At 38.2% G+C, this 19,404-nt stretch overlaps 4 protein-coding genes across 4 annotated transcripts; 3 read left to right on the top strand and 1 right to left on the bottom strand.

Moving 5' to 3' along the window:
• The first annotated feature begins 5,032 nt into the window (after positions 1-5,032).
• Positions 5,033-11,013, top strand: LOC121752388 (thioredoxin-like 2, chloroplastic). The gene is made up of 4 exons (XM_042147431.1): positions 5,033-5,596; positions 9,068-9,250; positions 10,109-10,273; positions 10,742-11,013. The coding sequence occupies exons 1-4, from the start codon at positions 5,384-5,386 to the stop codon at positions 10,877-10,879; spliced, it is 699 nt and encodes a 232-aa protein (XP_042003365.1). The 5' UTR covers positions 5,033-5,383; the 3' UTR covers positions 10,880-11,013.
• A 643-nt stretch (positions 11,014-11,656) lies between these two features.
• On the top strand, positions 11,657-12,211 carry LOC121752721 (PRA1 family protein F3-like). Its single transcript, XM_042147820.1, has one exon. It carries the CDS (start codon positions 11,657-11,659, stop codon positions 12,209-12,211), a length of 555 nt encoding a protein of 184 aa, XP_042003754.1.
• Positions 12,212-13,373: 1,162 nt separating this feature from the next.
• On the bottom strand, positions 13,374-15,281 carry LOC121751217 (tetraspanin-2-like). The gene is made up of 2 exons (XM_042145932.1): positions 14,664-15,281; positions 13,374-13,892 (listed from the first exon to the last, which is right to left on the bottom strand). The coding sequence occupies exons 1-2, from the start codon at positions 15,162-15,164 to the stop codon at positions 13,581-13,583; spliced, it is 813 nt and encodes a 270-aa protein (XP_042001866.1). The 5' UTR covers positions 15,165-15,281; the 3' UTR covers positions 13,374-13,580.
• A 1,548-nt stretch (positions 15,282-16,829) lies between these two features.
• LOC121750402 lies at positions 16,830-18,558 on the top strand. Its single transcript, XM_042144933.1, has 2 exons — positions 16,830-17,059; positions 17,153-18,558. Exons 1-2 carry the CDS (start codon positions 16,875-16,877, stop codon positions 18,441-18,443), a joined length of 1,476 nt encoding a protein of 491 aa, XP_042000867.1. The 5' UTR covers positions 16,830-16,874; the 3' UTR covers positions 18,444-18,558.
• The last annotated feature ends 846 nt before the right edge of the window (positions 18,559-19,404 follow it).

The raw sequence follows: 19,404 nt of genomic DNA on the forward strand, positions 1-19,404 counted from the left end.
AATAATTAATTTTAAAAAAAATCAAATTAACTAAAAAAATTAAAAAAAGTGAAACGGTAATGTTACCATTTAAAAGAGCCGTTTTCAATTTATTTTTTATTTTTTTTTTATTTTTTACTCTATAAATACTCATAATTCATCCTCATTTCACACACAACTATACATCTATTCTTCCAAATTCATCTACATTTCCTCTCCAATTTTTATCTAACATCTAATCACAAAATGTCCGGCGACGGAAAATCCGGCGGTGGCGGCTCCGGCGCGTGGGATCTCAACGCGTTCGGCGACTGGGGGAGCATGTACAACACATTGGGTGGTTCCGGTTCGTCGACGCCGGGCACCCAGGGTTCGGCACGCCGGGGGGGGTACCAACCACCCAATTTTGATGTTGATGCATACGCCCGTCCCTCCGCTCCGCGGTATTCGCAGGGATTATCCCAGATTCGGGAGGATTATCCGGTTCAACCCACTCCGGAAGAAGGCCGAGGCTGGGGAGGCTCCAGGGCGGAGGCGGAGGAGGAGGAGGATCTAGGCCGGCATCCGTACGGCCCTAAAGAAATGCAGGCAGTGTACAACGCCTAGATCAGCGTCTCGTACGATCTCATCGTCGGGAATCAACAACCCCGAAAGTGCTTCTGGGAAAAGTTCACCGAGGCCTACCACGAGATTAAGCCGAAAAAGACCTGCCGCCGCACATATAAGATGCTCCCCGTTCACTTTGACCGAGTCGATAGAGAGGTCAAACGATTCTGCGGCATCTACAAGAATGAAGCGGCTCAGTACCAAAGCGGAGCCACGAGAGCTGACATTCTGAGGTCGGCTTTGCGGGTCTACTACGAAGACACCGGCAAACAATTCAAATATGTTGATATTTGAGAGGTCGTCAGGGACGAGGAAAGGTGGGCCAGCAGTGTGCGGTCCAGCTCGGGCTCGATCTCGAAGCGCACGAAGCACACGGCGAGTGGCCAATACTCGTCTGGTGAGGGCGGTTCGGGCATCGGGCCACAAGAGTTTGCCTCGCAGGAGGAGGAGACTCCGGCAGACGATGCCGGGGGTCCTTTCGTGGGCGCCGTCGGCCGCAAGGGAGAAATGCGGCGAAGGCGGCTAGAGGGAGGAGGGGCTGGGCTCAGGGGGGACTCCCGAACTTCCTTATGTCCATGTAAATGACCGCCACAATGGCGGACACTTCCCGCTTTACGCCCACCCAATACGAAGCTTGGCTTAACAGAGTCTTGTTTATGGCGGCACAACTTGGTATCCCGCCTCCAAGTGGCCTCAAGGCACCTCCACCGCCTTCGGGGGTGATTCGCCGGCGGAGTAGTTTTTTTTATTTTCTATAAAATTGCATTTTAAATTATGTCATTTTTATTTTTTTAGGATTTTAATTATGTCTTTTTTTATTTTTTTTGAATTTTAAGTTGTATTTTTATTTTATGTTGTAATGTTATTTTATTTTTAGAAGTGTGTTTTTTATTAATTGAATTTGGTGGAAAAAAATTAAAAAATGAAATTGAATGAATAGTAATTTAAGGGACGGCTTAAGGGACGGTTAAGGGACGGAGGGTTGCAGGTTCCGTCCCTTAGTTAAGGGATGGAGTAAAAAAGTATAGTGGTGCCCGCAAATAGTGTTTTAAGGGACGATATAGTGACAGCGTCGTGGATGGCCTAATAATGTCGTGTTAGGTAGGCTGGCCAGTCCAATCCCAATTTTAGCACTAAAAAACATGTGTTTTGCTAGCGAATATTGATCCACCCAATTTGTGGGCTTTGTTGGGTCCTCATAAGCCCATCTGTGTAGTCAAAGAATTCGGCCTAGCCCACCTCAAAATAACTTACTGTATTTGACATGAGAATTAATAACTCAATTTAATAATAATAATAATAATAATAATAATAATAATAATAGTAACTCAATTTGGACCATACAATATAAAATATGGGCTTTTTAATTAATTCTCAAAAATATTATTTTTTAGATAAATATATATAGTTTCCGGAATGTACAAGGATTTTTTAGTCATGGTGTAGTTATATGATTATTCCTATCAAAATTATTATAAAAATTAATTTCTCTCTCCTAAAATAATTCAAAATTTTAAATTTTACATAACTTTTTAAATTTAAATTATATATTTTTTAAAAATATATCAAATTAAATGCAATTTTATGGCATACTAACGAAATCGTAATTGCATGATATTATATGAAAGACTTGAAAAAATAATATTAAAGGACCACAACAATGATATTTGGCCATGATATTAATTAATCACACATTGATGGATATGAATTGGGAAAGACGATTAAAATGTGTTAACGGGAGCTCTTAATCACATGTGGCCAAGAAACTAATCACACATTTCTAGATTACAATTATATACAATCATTTTATAAGTAGTACTACTAATGACTATTTTAAAAGATAGGGTTATGTGCAGATGGTCGTGTGTTAGCATTCTACTCCTTCCTTTTTCCATTTCTCTTTTTATTAGTCTTGTTTCTTTGGTTGCCATGAAGTCACGTGAATGCCTCCCATAAATCCCCTTAACTTTATAACACCCTCTAAACCTCACCTTATTAGGCCCTTTGTTTACACACACATCACACACTACCTTCCCTCCCCTCAAAAACACAATATACCACTTCCATTTTCCTCGAATTGGATTGAGCAAAATAACCATTTCTTCACTAGTCACTATTTTCACCAATAAACTTAAATCCTTCCCCTTCTCAATTTTCTATGCACCAAATTACTTGTCATGGCAATGATCGAGAGCAACCCTTTGTCCCAAATCGATCCTCTTCCGTTTCTTGCCATTTTTTCTTTGATCCGATGCATGATCACACATGATTCTACGATCATCACCAACTATACCAATTGACTCATGCTAATTTTGCAATTAAAAGCGTCACCCATAAGTGTACGGGCTAAGTAGCATATGGCAAGCTAAAATTATCGATCATCGAAGACTAAAAGCCGGTTTGAGTATTACGATGCAACTTTGAACACTATTTAGACTACGTAAAAGGGGTTTTTGGTTTTCTATAACTAAGATCAAAGAATAATTAATCAAGTAAAGACAATTAACGAAACAAGACAAACAAAGGATGATTTTTCACACAAATTTAGAAAGGTAGGGATATGGATCCGTTGGTATGGATCACGGGTTTCACCTAGGGATCATGCTCATCTATTAGTTCTCATGTGTGGCTAGGAAGGTCGGGTTAATTGGTTAGACCCCCTCTCGGGTGCATCTAACTCGTGGATTAATCCCTAGTGTAGGAGTCTCCTCCATACAATTCAAGATTAATTCCCTAGAACAACAGACCCAAGTCCTCTCTCTAGCTCATGCATCTCTCGATTACTTGTAACACACGTAGTTGTTGATTACCTAACCATTCTAATCGTGCATCTCCCAATGTCATTAATTAGAACAAGATATATCAAATTGTTAGCTAGGCAATTGGATAATAAGAGCTCAAGGCGAGACGAGCCAGCATCGAGATAGCGATGCAGCCCTCCCGTCGCGTCGCGTGTCCCTTCGCCTCGATGAAGCTGGAGAGCTCTGGCGCGAGGCATGACGCCCACTCACAGGCCCGCGAGTGGGCGTCGTCATGTTGACGCAATAATTTTTTTTTAAATCGATTTTCTGAAGAAAAAAATTAAAAAATTAAAATTTTAAAACGGTAATATTACCGTTTGGGGAATGATACGCCGACGGAGTAGTTTTTATAATTTAAGTGTGCAATTTTTAATTTCTAATATTTTAAATTATGTCTTTTTTATTTATTTTCTAAAGATTTTAATTATGTGTTTTTTTTTTGTTTTTTTAGGATTTTAAATTGTAATTTTCTTTTATTTAATGAAGTGTGTTTTTATTAATTGAATTTGTTGGAAATAAAAATAAAAAATGAAATTGAGTTAAGGGATGAGATGGTTAAGAGATGATGGGTTGCATATGTTGTCTCTTAGTTAAGAGATGAGATAAAAAGTGCAGTTGAGCCCATGAATAGTTAAGGGATGAGACGGTATTGAGATAGAGATGTGGATAGCCTTATGTGTATTAGTTTGTGCGGCTATTAAAATCGGATAGAGGAAAGTTAGTAAACGGTTGAGGCAAAACGACACCGTTTCACGGCACACAACAGCTGCTGTGTTTCCATCACAACAGGGATCCACTCCCATTATGGTGTGTGTTATATTGATAACTACAATTAAATGATAGACTAGATCATTAAATCAAGGTATAAGAGTATGTACAAAAATGTCAACTAGGGTTATTAATATCAATTAACAAAAAGTTAGTTATAATAACTTTTGAAAAATATCTCTAAACTTTAAATGATTATAACTATCTCAATTTAAATTATTTTTCACACGACATATACCAAATTAAAGATAATTTTATAAGGATTGCAACAAGATCTCAATTGTATATATTTCGATGTCAAAATTTGAAAAATAATTTCATGAATTTTCATATTTTTTGACAAGCAGGTAATGTCAATATAACAATCATAATATGTCAATGTAATACATATACAATGTCAATGCTAAATTGTGTTGACATATTCAAGGAATCATATTGATAATTTTTATACACTATATAGACAGTTTTTGCAAAACCCTAAATTTGGTGATTCTTCTTATCTTTTTAAATTTAAATAGTAATAAAACGAAATTATATACGACAATCTATAGACCACTATATCTCTACAAATCTTATAATTTTAAATTAGTTATAGTTAGCAATTAAGAGGTGAGTTAATAATTGATCAAACCTAATAATGTTATAAAGTCACTACTTCTTTAGTGCATAATTAAAAACCAAATTTCAATCACTATCTACAAATGGATGATTGAGATTGAATTTTAAAATATTTAGATTTGAAAATACAGAGTTTACTATAAAATATATTATTGAAATGAATATGATGCTCATATAAAAAACTCAAATTTCATGTTAAAACATGTCAATTAATTTAAGATCATCACAAAACTATCATGTGATAGAGTATTGCACAAACAAAATTAAGGAGTAGATAACAGTCGATTTCATCACCTTCTTCATCCTGTATTCTCGTTCACACATTCTTATTATCATCACATGTTTTTTTAGCTCCCCGCGTCTGCAATTTCATACCCACACACACACCGGGCTACCGTGTGAGTCACCCACAAACATCTAAGCCCTCTTCCCTTCCGTTTTTTTGCTTTGTTTCCATTGATGTTACACCTTCCCCTTCCTCCCTCTTTTCTCCATTTTTTGTATATATTAATACTATGGATGGTGAAAGGAATCAATTTTGAAGCAAATCAATTATAAAAGCCACACGCTCTCCAGGATTTTGGGGAAGAAAGCGAATTCTTTCTCGTGAAATGGCTGATGCAGTCAATTTATGTTGCAATTCTCAACGATTTTCTTGTTCATTCTTAACTCCTCTCTCTTCCTCGTTGAATTCTTGTCACCGGGCTCTTCCCCCAAATCAAACACGTTTGCAGAAAAGTGCAGTTTCTGTTTCTGATTTCTGCTCTGTTAGTGGTGGGGCTCCGATTGCCTTTAAACGCCGCAGGCAATTTGGGAAATTTAAGGTAAAGATACTGACTTTCAGTTGAATATTTTAGATAGCGTGGTTGGAATTGATAAGAAGTGATAGTGAATTTGTATTTGCACGAGCTGAATTTAAGACTGGGAGGAAGAAAGAACTGGAGTGATGTTTGGTTTCAATTGGTTGCTTCATGTAGGGGTTTTCAAGATCTAATTGTGGAAAACTCTTAGGACTTACCCTGCATCAAGATCATCTAGATATGAGACTAGTTACTAATTGAGTAATTGAAAGATTGAGAACATGATACTATGCTTTATTATTTGATCCATCTTGATTGTTCCTAATCTCTGCCATATTTCCTGTCAAACTTAAGAGAAGTTGTTAGGAGTGAAAGGCAAAGGGGAGTCAGGGAGCACGAGTTATGCTCACTGATCAAATCAATAAATTGTAATTGCAGAGAAAGAGAGAAATGATCATTTTTATTGAAGAGAATAGAATGAAATAACAATCCTCCGCAGAGGCCTATGACCAAGTCGTCCAAAACAATTGATCTCTCCAAGATGCTTCTATCATCTATGTATCTCCCTATATATAGACGATTGCTAACACTAAACTAGGAACTGAAATAACAATATAACTGATGAAAGATAGGAATTGAATTAACAAACGCCGAGATATTTGTGCTAGCCCTAACTTCCAAATCTTCTCGCTATTCCTCCGGATTTGATGGCCAAATGACCTCCCTCTTTCCTCGCTTGTAGACCACTCCCCTCCAACAACATCCGTATCAACTACCTCACTCTCGAAATAGCCTTGTCCTCAAGGCTCCGTTAAAATTCAAAATACATCACTCTGTCCGGTGGAGGTTCAAACTCATGCTTTCGAGTAGTAGCCAGAGCATCGAACCATAGAAGATTGCCAACGATATGTAGGAATCGCAGCATGACCAGATAGGAGAATGGAGCGCCTGCCAATGAAAATAGAGATCCTGGAAAGGAAACCGCCATAGGTGTGGACTGGTGGGCAGCGGAAACTAAACATCGCAGCAAGGACGAGTAACGGAGATTGAAACTGCAGAATGTAAGGGCCGGAGGTGGACAACAGCAAGGCTGTCACTGGTGCTAGTGTAGGTGGAGTTGCTGGTGTAAGTGGACTGGGAGGAGATGGTAGAGGCACCAAAACTAGATGTGGAATGGGTTGTTGTATTGTCATGGGTGTGCACATTTGTTGTATAGGTAGGGGCTGTTGGATGGTGTGTAGAGTGTTCTCCTTGGCTGTTGTAGGCGGACTAGAGGACAACATCGGAGCTGTCACCTTTGCTAGTGTAGGTGGACGGGGAGGAGATGGTACTGCGGCGAATGCTTCATATTCATTCAACGCCCCATTGCCGCCAAAGCGTTTCATCAACTCCCTTGCAAACCGAGCCCACGTCAGATCCAGAACTCGCTGTCGCAACAACTGGTACCAAGGGAGGGCAGCGCCTGCCAGAGACACCATTGCGATGCCTACCCGGTCCTCGGAAGGGGTTTCCGAGATAAAAAAGTATTGCTCTGCTCGTGCAAGCCATGCGAGGGCGTCCGAGCCATCAAAGGTAGGCATGGGCGACGCTGAGGTACCACCGGCGGTTGTCGTCTTTGACCCCTGATTCGCTGAGCTGGATCCGTCCTCGGGAAGTGTCCTTGAGTTTCAGCGAAGCGAAACCCGCGCGCATCTCCTGAAGCATGGCGGTCAGTTCGGTGCGGACCTCTGTTACTTGGTCATCAGTGCGGCGGAACTGAGCATTCGGTTCCTTCACTGCCGCGTCCAACAAGAGTCTACCCTGCTGCAATTCAACCGTCGCCTTCTCCAATTCGTCCAGTCGCGTGTCCGCTCGAGAGTTCACCATCGTTCGCCGCACCAATTGTTAGGAGTGAAAGGCAAAGGGGAGTCAGGGAGCACGAGTTATGCTCACTGATCAAATCAATAAATTGTAATTGCAGAGAAAGAGAGAAATGATCATTTTTATTGAAGAGAATAGAATGAAATAACAATCCTCCGCATAGGCCTACGACCAAGTCGTCCAAAACAATTGATCTCTCCAAGATGCTTCTATCATCTATGTATCTCCCTATATATAGACGATTGCTAACACTAAACTAGGAACTGAAATAACAATATAACAATAATTGATGAAAGATAGGAATTGAATTAACAAACACCGAGATATTTGTGCTAGCCCTAACTTCCAAATCTTCTCGCTATTCCTCCGGATTTGATGGCCAAACGACCTCCCTCTTTCCTCGCTTGTAGACCACTCCCCTCCAACAACATCCTTATCAGAAGTTAGGTAAAGTTCTTCATGTCTTAGCAATACTTTGTGATGCCTTTGCAGGCAGAGAACCATAGTTAACTACATGGCCCATTTTGATTTTCTGATATGGAAAAAGAAAATATGATGGTCAAAATGGTATTGTGGCTAGTAAAGTACTAAGAGCTAATTACGCAATATGGCTTGCATTCATAGAGTTCTTGGCATATTTCATAACACTTTAATGTAGTTAATAATGTCGTCCTAGCCTGTTAATGAGAGTCATTAGAGGAGGAGGGACACTCCAGTGCTCTAATGGCCTTTTCGATAAGCTTCACATTCCATATGCAAAGCTCTAAGATTGGTGTATAACTTATAGCACGGATTGATTGGATTAGACGAGTTTTCTCTCCAGTTAATTACTGTCTAGATGAAAGTGAAAATGGTTATACTATCCTTATAGACTGCCAAAGCTATATTTAACTTATGACTGACTTATTATTACTCTACTAGTGGTCTTTAATGACTAGGGGTATTAGTAGTGTTTAGTTTGTTTCCCTTGTGAAATATGCTTCATATTTTCCTAGAGTAGGGCAGTAAACTTATTCATTATTCATGTTTAATCATTCATGCTGCCTAAGATAATTTTAGAGAGCTTATAAAAAGTTGTCATAGTGTTTTGGATTATTGAGCTTATAGGTTAGAGATAGAATTGTGAGTTAGACAACGAAAATCCGAGTTAGAGTGAGAAATGGAAGAGAGATGAAAGTAGAAGTGTATATATTGAAAATAACAAACCATAGTAGAGCTTGTTTTTTGTAAAAATGTTGTACTTACTATAAGATTATGAAAAAATAAGGCAGGATTGAGGAATTTAATAGTTGGGGAGCTTTTAAGTTGTTGGACCTTAGTTTTTACAGCTTATAAGCTGTTGAGGAGGTTATTTTGCCATAAACTTTTCAAGAGCTTGTAAGCTCCTAAACAACTTATAAGTTGTTTAAATGAGTTTATAAGTTCAGCCAGTCACCCTAAGCCATGTCAATCTGGTATAGGGCATGCATGAATATTTTAGTCCTTCAGATTTGGTAAATAATCACTGTTCCATAATGACACAACTTGTTTCAAAAAAAAAAGATACTCCACATGTTTTATGTGGTCACCTCGGATGTTTGTAATTTCTTCCTTAAGTTATTACTAGTATCTAAGTTGCTGGCTATATGAAAACAGGTATGTGCAACCGTTACCGAAACTGAGCCACCCAAATGGTGGGAAAGAAGTGCTGGACCGAACATGATTGATATTCACTCCACACAAGAATTTTTAACTGCCTTGAGTGAGGCTGGAGAAAGGCTGGTTATAGTTGAGTTCTATGGTACATGGTGTGCTTCTTGTAAAGCATTATTCCCTAAGGTATTTTTCCCCAGGATTTTATACTAATTATATGCTCTATCGTTACCATAGAAATAGGCTCCTGAAAGGTTCATTGTTCTACAGGGTAATGTCATTCTCTTAATGTTTAAACATGATGGTCATTACAAAGTTTGGGATATTAAGTAAAAAAAATGCAAAATGTTCACTTGAACAAATAGAAGAAATTTTATGCAAAAAGCAAGACCTTTACCCATTTAGCCATGGAAAATGGCTAGAACACCCTTCAGGTTAAAATACTTCCCCAAATAAACTGGGTGCTCCTCTTTTCTTCTCTCTGCTTCGAGATATATTGGAATAGCTGCAAGAAGTAAAAATAATTCATACTTGCGATTCAAACAAAACTCGAGTATCCCTAACTGCATCAATAATATTCACTTTCCACAGCAAAATTGGCCTAATGCGAATTTAATCCTAAATTCACAACAACTTATTAGAAACTTCTTGCATCATTACGAAAGCTTCTTCCCCACACCATTTCACTGGGTTCCTGCCTCTTTATCAATAGCCTAAATGGTTCCTATTCTCATTTTGCACCTCAAATAAACGTATTGATTCCTTGTGTATAAGTTACCATCCCATATTTTCTGTGGATTTCTCCTACATAATATTTTGGCATGGGAGTAGACAACATCTTGAACTGTGTGCACATAGATTTTGCTATCAATTACCATTGTCACTTATTATTCAACTTCCTAACCTGTTGTGCTATCTTAAATTGAGTTAATCTATAATAGTTTCCGGCTAATTCTGTACCACAGTGTAGAATGTTATTCAATTTGAATGCTCAGTAAGTCTATAAATCAATGTTAGTTGAATTAAAGTGTTTCCTGTTATCAGCTTTGCAGAACGGCACAGGAGCATCCAGAGATCTTGTTCTTGAAAGTCAATTTTGACGAGAACAAGCCCATGTGCAAGAGTTTGAATGTCAAGGTTCTTCCATATTTCCACTTCTACCGTGGAGCAGATGGACAGCTCGAATCCTTCTCTTGTTCCTTAGCAAAAGTAAGCGAACTTAACACACTTGCATTTTATTTTCTCTCACTTGCTCAATTGATTTGCTTTAAAATTGTTGAAGAGATCAGAGCATTCACGTTAAGGGTAACTAATCTCCGTTCATATTTGAGATGAATTTGCATTTGTATAACTTTGAGGCCATATGATTGGGGCAATGCTTATTGCTTTGCTTCAATTTTTGTACCTCATGGGAATTGTAAGGACAGTCCGGAAATAGGGATCTTTGAGCATTCTTGTTACTACTAAAGGTTTCATAACTGATTGACAAACAATTTACTGGCTGACACATCCTCTAAGTTAGTCTTTAAGCACTTCTCCGTACATGTCTTCTTCATTACAACTTAATATACTGGCGTAAAATTGGAAAAAAAAAAAGAAACCAAGAGGTTTATTCTCTGAACCAGATGATGTTGATGTTGAAATGTTGACGAGTGCATTTACAAAATCTTCTTGCAGTTTCAGAAGATTAAAGATGCCATAGCACTGCATAACACGGATCGTTGCAGCATTGGTCCTCCTAGAGGTATCGGAGACCTAAATCTCGGAGGCCTCACTTCTTCAAAAGAGAAGCTATCCGAGTCACCTGCAACTTAGAAGTAATTGTTCTATAATAGCAATATTTTTACTGAAGCAAAACTGAGAAATGTGTACTCATTGGTTAGGGTTGTGGCCAACTTTCCCAACTATTTCTGAGATATATCAATTGCTGCTCTGCCTTATAGCATTAAGCCTTAAGAATCATTTTACATTTATTTTTGGTTTTAAAACACAATCTTGAATAAGGCCCAACGAGTATATGTGAAAAGGTTTTGGAATAATTCATAAATATATAGTATATCACTTTTGGAAACCATTTCTTCAAATTTTCGTTTGATACATTTGGATTTCTCAAACATTGTACTTATAATTATTTTTACGTTCTTTACATGTTCATAATCGGACTCAAATAAAACATAATGCAAAGTTCAATATATACGAAATGTTGGGAGATAAATGCATGGATATTATAATAATTACTTTAGTTTTAAATGTTAAGAAACAATTATCTTAAAATAGCAGTAATAGATAAAATTGATGCGTTGAAATTTGAAAATATTTTGGAATAGAATGCATACAATGAATAAATTTTGAATGGTATGATAGGTGTGATGAAATTACTAAAGATTGAGATAGTTTACACTTTACATACTGATTTTGATTTGAACTGACGACGAAAATGAAATTGTCAAATTAAAATAAAATAAAATAAAATTTATGAATAAACAGTAATTTTCATGCTCCAAGATCAAAGGAAATAAGAGAGAATTGCACCATCAAATCGATCTATCACATATTTTTCATCTTCATCCCCACATTCACATCTCTCCCAACATGAGCACCGTCTACGGCACAATCTCGACGGCCACCCCGCCCGCGCCGGACTCGCCGTTCTACTCCCGCGCGGGGCAGCGGATCCGATCCGGAATCGGCACGCGCCGATCGTGGCGCGTGATGGTCGCGTCCCTCTCCCCGCCGGAGAGCCTCGGCACGGCGTTCCAGCGCCTCCTGACGAACGCGGGGTATTTCCACGTGAACTACGCGATCGTGGTGCTGTTGACGCTGCTGGTGAGCCTCCTGTGGCACCCGGCCGCGCTCATCGTGTTCATCGCCACCATGTTCGCGTGGCTGTTCCTCTATTTCCTCCGCGACACGCCCCTCGTCGTCTGGGGCTACGGCGTGGAGGAGCGCCTTGTGCTCGCCGTGCTGTCCGTCTCCACCGTCGCGCTGCTGCTCCTCACCAAGGCCACGGTCTTCCTCGGGGGGATCGCGGCCGGGTTTGTGGCGGTGCTCGCGCATTCCGTGTTTAGGAGGACCAACGATTTGGATTTGGACGAGGGCGCGGTGAGGTTGAAGGAGACGGCGTCGGCCAATTATTCTGTTTTGTAGGCTAAATCGTTCTTTTTCAGTATTACTGTAATTTTAGGACACATTAATTAATTCTTCGTGATTAGTTACAATTTTGAGAGTGCTATATGTATTTTTGATGATCTGATGAATGCAGATTAGTTCCGACTATCTATAATTTTTTATGATCTGAATTCTGATGAATATCTTGTGTATAGTCTATTTGCATGTTTTCTTTATCAACTATGTAAATTGGTGGAAATGATAATTCTACTCGGTGATTAACTGTTAATTAAAGCATTCGATCTAAGACTGATGTATCAAATAGAAGCACCAATAACAAATCCGTTAAACCATGCAACTTATATAGTCTCCCTAGGGAATGTAATCAAATGCAAACTCTAAATATTGTACAAACTTACAATATATTGAGTTTGCATTTTATCACTACCCGTCTGCATAGGCATTTTAGTTAGTTTGTATGTTTCACATTTTAACTTATAAATTTAGATTTTTTTTATTATGTATTATATTTTATATTTGTTTTATTCTGTTGTAATTTCATTGAGAGTAACATAGACTATTTACAAAAGAAAAAGTGATTATCGTTAATATTTACTAATTTATTTTATTACAAGTAATGGTCATTTCTCATTTTACGATATCTTTATAAGAAATATTTATTATCGCCTATATTTCTCAAAATTCATCTCTTTTGTAGAACTATTATTTGTGGACAAAGAGAATAGTAGTGTATACTAATTTTTGTTGCTACCATAGTATTAACCTTTGGGTAAACAAAATTTATTTACAAGTATTAACACTCATTTAGTTTTTGGTTGTTCAATTGATTTTGATTCTTTATATAATTAAGAGGGAATTGTTTGGTGCTATCAATCGTTTTTTAAAATTTAAATTGTGTTAATTAAATTTCTATTATTTCAATATTCTATAATTTCCAAGAACGTTAAAGTTCATAATGAATCCGGAGTACCAAATACTGAAAGTAGAAATATAATTTGATTTTATCTGTTCTATAGGCTCGTTTTGTAAATCTTTTTGCTCCAATACATTTTATTGTTATTGAAAATTAAGAAACAGAAATTGTATGTCCAAGAAGTGACATAGGTAATGAAATTCCTGGTTCAAAGATTAAAAAATTTGGTACGTGGTGGGCATAGCGTTCCCGAATGTTGTGGAAAAAGGTGGCAAATCATTCAAATGACTAAAACTAAAAGATTCCCACATCAAAAAGCTAGAAGTAGATAAGATAAAGAGTTGAGACAGAATCTCTGTTGAGTCTTTTTGAAATGATAAGGAAAGATGGATATGCATGTGGTGTGGTGGAACCTAGCTAGCTCCCTTTATTCTATGATTACAAACTATTGTAGTGTAGTAGATATGATCAAATTCAAACCCAACCCTGTTTGTATCTGCGAAAGAGTTGCTCGGTTTGAGCGTTCCTGTATGCGCTGCAGGCGATGAGGTACACCCAAATTAGGAGCACTAGTGTGATTATCAGAATTATGTTCGCTTTCCTCCATTCATCTCTTAGGTTTCCCAGCACACCAGCCTTGCATGAATCGCAATTGTAGCATAGCTGGCTTGGATCGTTGCTCCACAAGCCGCAGTCGGACCCTCCTCCCATGTTCGACTCCCCCAACCACGTCGTTGGGTTCGAGTATTGCAACCCACACATCAATGGTGGCTTGCAGCATCCTGACTACAGTCAATTCAAAATCAATGTCAATGTCAATGTTGGCTTTCAAATTAGTTTGGAATCATTAACAAATTTTAATTGAGAATGTATGAATCTTAATTATAGCTAGGCTGGATACGTAGCTGGATTAAACTAAGGATTGATTATAGATAGGCTGGATATTCCATTTACTTCTGATCAAATTTGGGTGTCGAGAGTTGTTTTTTTCTCTCAGACTCGAGTATCTAATCCTGTTATACTGGCCTTTAAACTCCATTTGTCCAAAAAAATACTCCACTTTTATATTTTTTTGAATATTCACATTTATTTATAAATATTGCTTCAAAATATATTACTTTGAATACTGCATCGATTTATTTTGGTCCACCTCTTTAATTTAAATTAAAATTAACATGTAGATCCCTTCCCTTGTTCAACTCATAAACACCTTCACAATATTCTTACCCATATTGTTCGGACAGAATGAGTGTATTTTAACATGAAATTATACACATATAGTGCTCTCATGGTAGTTGTTTCGTATTTCTTCGAGGATGGTCTTAAGATGGTTGCGCCATTTCTTTTTTTAGCAAAAACTTTATTTAATTATTTTGCTTATTTAATTTTTTCTTTACTTAATTACCTTTACACACCCATTTTATTAATCTCGTACCTTAAGACTTGACGGAGGGTGTCTAGAGTTCTAATTCTGTATCAAATGTTATCTCAATGCTTGAATTACAGCGTAGACACATTCCAACAATAAAAACAGAATAAATAAGAAAAACAAAGAACCTGAATAGGAGAAAGATGAGCAGCAAAGAAATCAGGAGCAGAGACAAACTTATGAGCCAGCTTAGGACAAATCTGAGAAGCAGCCAAACACGCCCTTATCTTCCCCCAACTACCAGCGCCCGTAACATGATCCCTCAGCCACGACGAGAACCCCTCCAGCCTGTACTCCTTGAACCTGGCCCCACCCGCCGCGGTGTACGCGCCACCGGGGCGCGTGACGACGAAGGCGAGGACGAGGACGACGAGGAGCACGACGATGAGGATGAACATGGCGACGAGGTAGACAGCAAGGAGGCCCTCCTTCTTCCAGTAGGCGCCGACGAATCCGGCGGCGGAGACGAGAAGGAAGGCGAAGCCGAGGAAGACGAGCGGCCAACGGAGCCAGAGGAGGCACTCGTTGTCCGCCCGCGACGCCAGCCAGACGCCGGCGGCGATAATGGGGAAGGAGCACATCATCGCCACGAAGTTCAGGATTGCCGTGATGCTGTTGCTCACAGCCATGATTGCGCCTGGATATGCTTTGGGAAGGGGAAAGGGAAATAGAGGTTTCCTCTGATGAGAATATTAATATTTGCAGTTAAGAGTTAGACTGACTTCTACTACTACTCCCTCTTTTAATACTCTCACACATAAGTCAACTTCATACATCATCTTATTTCAATTGATATTCTCCATATCAAGTGTAAAAACATTATTATTTCTATTTTCTTATACTTGTCTCTCTATTCAACTTATAAAACAAAATTATGTGCGAAATAGCAAATGTTGAGCTAGTTAAAATCAGAGGAGACAAGAATAAAAGAAAGTTGTTGTGGGCCTGGATAGGGATTAGGAAATTTTGGTCACGCCTTCTTGTTGGGCTTTTGGTTAATTAAAATGACCACCCACGATTCATTTACGTACAACATAGTTTTAAAAATTTATACCAATATCAAAATTATATCGTCCAAATTCAAATTATGTGTATTTAATTTATTTTTGACAAATGCCAAAATTAAGAGAGTGGTTCAATAAATTTTACTCTCTCCTTCCTATAATAAACATTTTTTTCTTTTTTAGCTTGTCTTATAGAAGATGTCACCTTTAAAAAAAAATTCCATCTCACATCATTATAAAGATATTATAATCTATTTGGTTTATTGACAGATTGAAATGGATCTAAAATTGACTTTTTTTTGAGCGATAAAATAAAGAAAATAGTACTCGTACTGATGAGTGATGATGGAGGGCAGTACAGAAGAGTTCACTGATTATCAACAAGTACTTCAACTCCGCTCTTTCTAAGACCATCCACAATAGGCGCCCAGCGACCGCCCAGTCGACCGTCGGCGCTGGGCGGTTCGCTGGGCGGTCTATTGCAGCCGCCCAGCGGCTAAGTGGAGAGAGAAACCGCGCAGCGCTGGGCGGTTATGTTGCGCTGGGCGGTCGGCTGGGCGGTCCGTTCGGCGCTATTGCAGCGCCCGGATCGCCCAGCGCACCGCCTAGCGCGAAAATTAATTTTTTTTTTCCGAAACACTATATATACGCGCTTTGCTCGTCATTTTCATTCGCACCACTTGTTTTAACGAGTACTCTCTCTATCTTAATTTCTGTTCAAGATCAACAACGGGAGATGGATCTCAACAACGGGCCTAGTTCCGGGAGTAGCGGGTCACAAACTCCGACGAGGAGTGAATTGTCACTCTTTTTTATTAATGTATTTTTTTTTAAATAAATGTACTTTTTTAAATTATTGTACTTTTTTAAATTTTAATAGTATTATTAAACTTTTCCCGTATATGTCTCGTAAATTAAATTTCGCATATTGTGTGATTGTTAATTATTTCATTTTGTATATATTTGTTAATAGTGATGTGGATAGTATTATTAATGTTTCCCATATATGTCTCGTAAATTAAATTCCGTATATTGTGTGATTGTTAATTATGTCATTTTATATAATTGTTATTAGTGATGTGGCTATTGATGTGGCTGGGCTATTTATGATGTGGCTAGGCTATGGCTGAGCTATTTATGATGTGGCAGGAGGATTTTTAGTGCTGATGATGTGGCAAGGCTATGGCTGGGCTATTGCTGGGCTATTCCTATTATGGATGGCCTAAAAATCGGACGCACGATTAACTCTGATATCCCCTAAATCAAAACCCTAATTTCATTTATTTTCAATCCAGACCCGCTGCGATTCAGTGTTAATCAATTATAAACATCAACATGGAATCCTGGATTCCACTGTTGCAGGTTTTCTCAAATTCGACATGCCCCGAGACCGAAGCTTCAAAATGCTTGGAAGAAATGTTCAACCCTCCTGCATCGAACTCCCCTCCCATTTCCACTACATCTTTCCTCTCCCTCCTTATGAGACCTTCAGACAACTCTTCTTCTCCACAAGAAAAAAGGTGAATGTGTGTGTCAAAATGTGTTCTTTTGTGTTTATACTTGATAAAGCTGTTAGTTTTGTTGAAAAAAGTACTCATTTATTTGATGATCAGGGTTATGTGGATTGAGACACTGCCTAGTGTAGTTCAGGCCCGGATTTTATCGTTTCTTGCATACCAACATCAGAGATTTTGCTCAAGGGAATTGTGTAGACTTGCTAGGGTTTTGCTGAGTGAGGGCAGAAGGGTGGATTTTTGGGTGGAAAAAGCTGCTCAACAGCTGCTTGACTTGGTATCTTTGTCTAATTATCAATGGCTTTCTCATTTGAATTTGGAATCCGAAGAGGAAACTGAAGAGGATGACTTCTATATGATGCCAGATTGGCTCAGGGATGCTGCTAGAGATGGTGAATCAGTGTTTCCTTGGCTCCCGATGTCGGTTGATGAACTAAGCGCCACTAAAATGCCGTTAACTGGCAGTAGTGGAGGAGATGAGGATGATTTGCTTATTGATGTTGAGGAGAGTAAACAGAAAAATACTGATGTTATGATGGTAGAGATTGGTGAGGATGAATCAGACATTGACGATGAAGTTGAAAAAGTGGCGAAATCGTTGAAAACTGAGCTTCTGCATATCGATAGTAATTTGAGAGCTGTGGAGTTGGCTAGGGAAATTCGCAAACTTTGCTCTGGTGGTAGACGAGAGCGTTTATTGATTTTGAATTTGATTGAGCCATGGAGTGCAGACGATGAAGCTGCAGCTGTTTTATTGTCTCATTTGTCGGGTGGAATTGAAGCTGATGAATGCGATTGGCCATCCCATATTTTGTGCTCTGTTTTCCTCCCAAAGTTTCTAGTCTTGAATGAACCATCTTCTCGTGTGCTGTTGAATATAACACTAGAGTATTGCAGGGCTCACCAAAGGGCTGCTGAGTACGCCCTATTCTTTCCATTAATTTTACGAAAGGATGGTATAAATAGCCCCGTCTGTGATGTGCTCACTAGAGTAGTTAGAGAATGCCTGCACCCTCCTGCTCATGTTTCCGCGTTTTGCCAAAAACTCCTCACAAAAGATGAAGACGTGCTGAGATTCGTGTGCCTTCCCTGCCACCGGTGTTTGATTGGCGAGGAGCTAGTGTGGACAGAGTCGTTGTTTAGCTTATGGAGAAACATTTTGGATCATAATGTTCATTTGATGCAAGACTCGGTCGATCAACTCGTTGAGCAGGTTTGCAAGTATAGTAAGAGATATTCAAGATCTTTGAAGTTTGCCAATTTTGTGTTATGCCTAATCAACAAATGTACTCCATCATTGAGGCCACACAAGCTTATTTTAACTGCGGCTGTTGAGAAGTCTGATACCATCGTTACCAAATCAATATTGTCGAAACTGTCTGCTTTGTAGCTTCTCTTGCTTATGTAAAATGTTACTCCTTTGGTCTTATAATCGGTATAAAAAGCATGAAATTGCTTGAATTCAGATTTGGTGGTAAAAAATGTAGCCTGAATTTTACTCAAAAGTTCTGAACTCTTCCAACCTGCTAACCCGATTGAAACTTTGTGGTGGTTTTTCATTTTCGTCCGCTTCTAAATACAGATTTATTTTATATCTAAATCTGAATTGCTAAAACATTTTAAAATTGTTGTTAGGTATGTTAATCGAGTCAATCCAACGTATTTAGTCAACCCTATTCGGCTTATGAATTAATTAAGTGCGGGCTAATCGGACTATTAACATATAAAATTAGCATGTGATTCATGTAATACATAATGATAAAAGTAATTATATGTATATTAGTATGATAGAAGAATAGACGATAGTTACACATATGTCCAGCACATCGGGTTTTAGGTCAGCCATTCGGTTGTAATTTAAACGGATTAAAAATTTGTTAGTCTAGCCCTCTAAAATCTGAATTTATCGGGCTATTCATATTAGTCTACGAGTTTCGGCTACACTAACATTCCTACTTGTTGCATGATTTCATTAATTTTGGAATATTCTTCTTAGATTATTTACTTATTGCATGATTTCATCAATTTTGGAATATTCTTCTTAGATTTATTATAGATTATTCTCTTCACGACCGAAACCAAAATTTGTATATAACTAATTAAATACAATAAATTAAAATGAGGGATATTAAGCACGCAGGTAGTAAGAATAATAAATTTAATTATGTAAACGACTCAAATAATATTTTAATCGACTACCAGTAATAGAGTATTTAATTAAATTTAGTAATACATTAATTATTGGAATTAATGTAATTGATGAAAATGTCCAAAATTTTAAAAAGTGTTGGAATAATAAATACTATTACTCCAGAATAAACACACGATTCCATTCTGGCGATTTTGATTTT

The sequence above is a fragment of the Salvia splendens genome, chromosome 10, assembly GCF_004379255.2.
Source record: "Salvia splendens isolate huo1 chromosome 10, SspV2, whole genome shotgun sequence".
In the NCBI taxonomy this organism is placed as follows: Eukaryota; Viridiplantae; Streptophyta; class Magnoliopsida; order Lamiales; family Lamiaceae; genus Salvia; species Salvia splendens.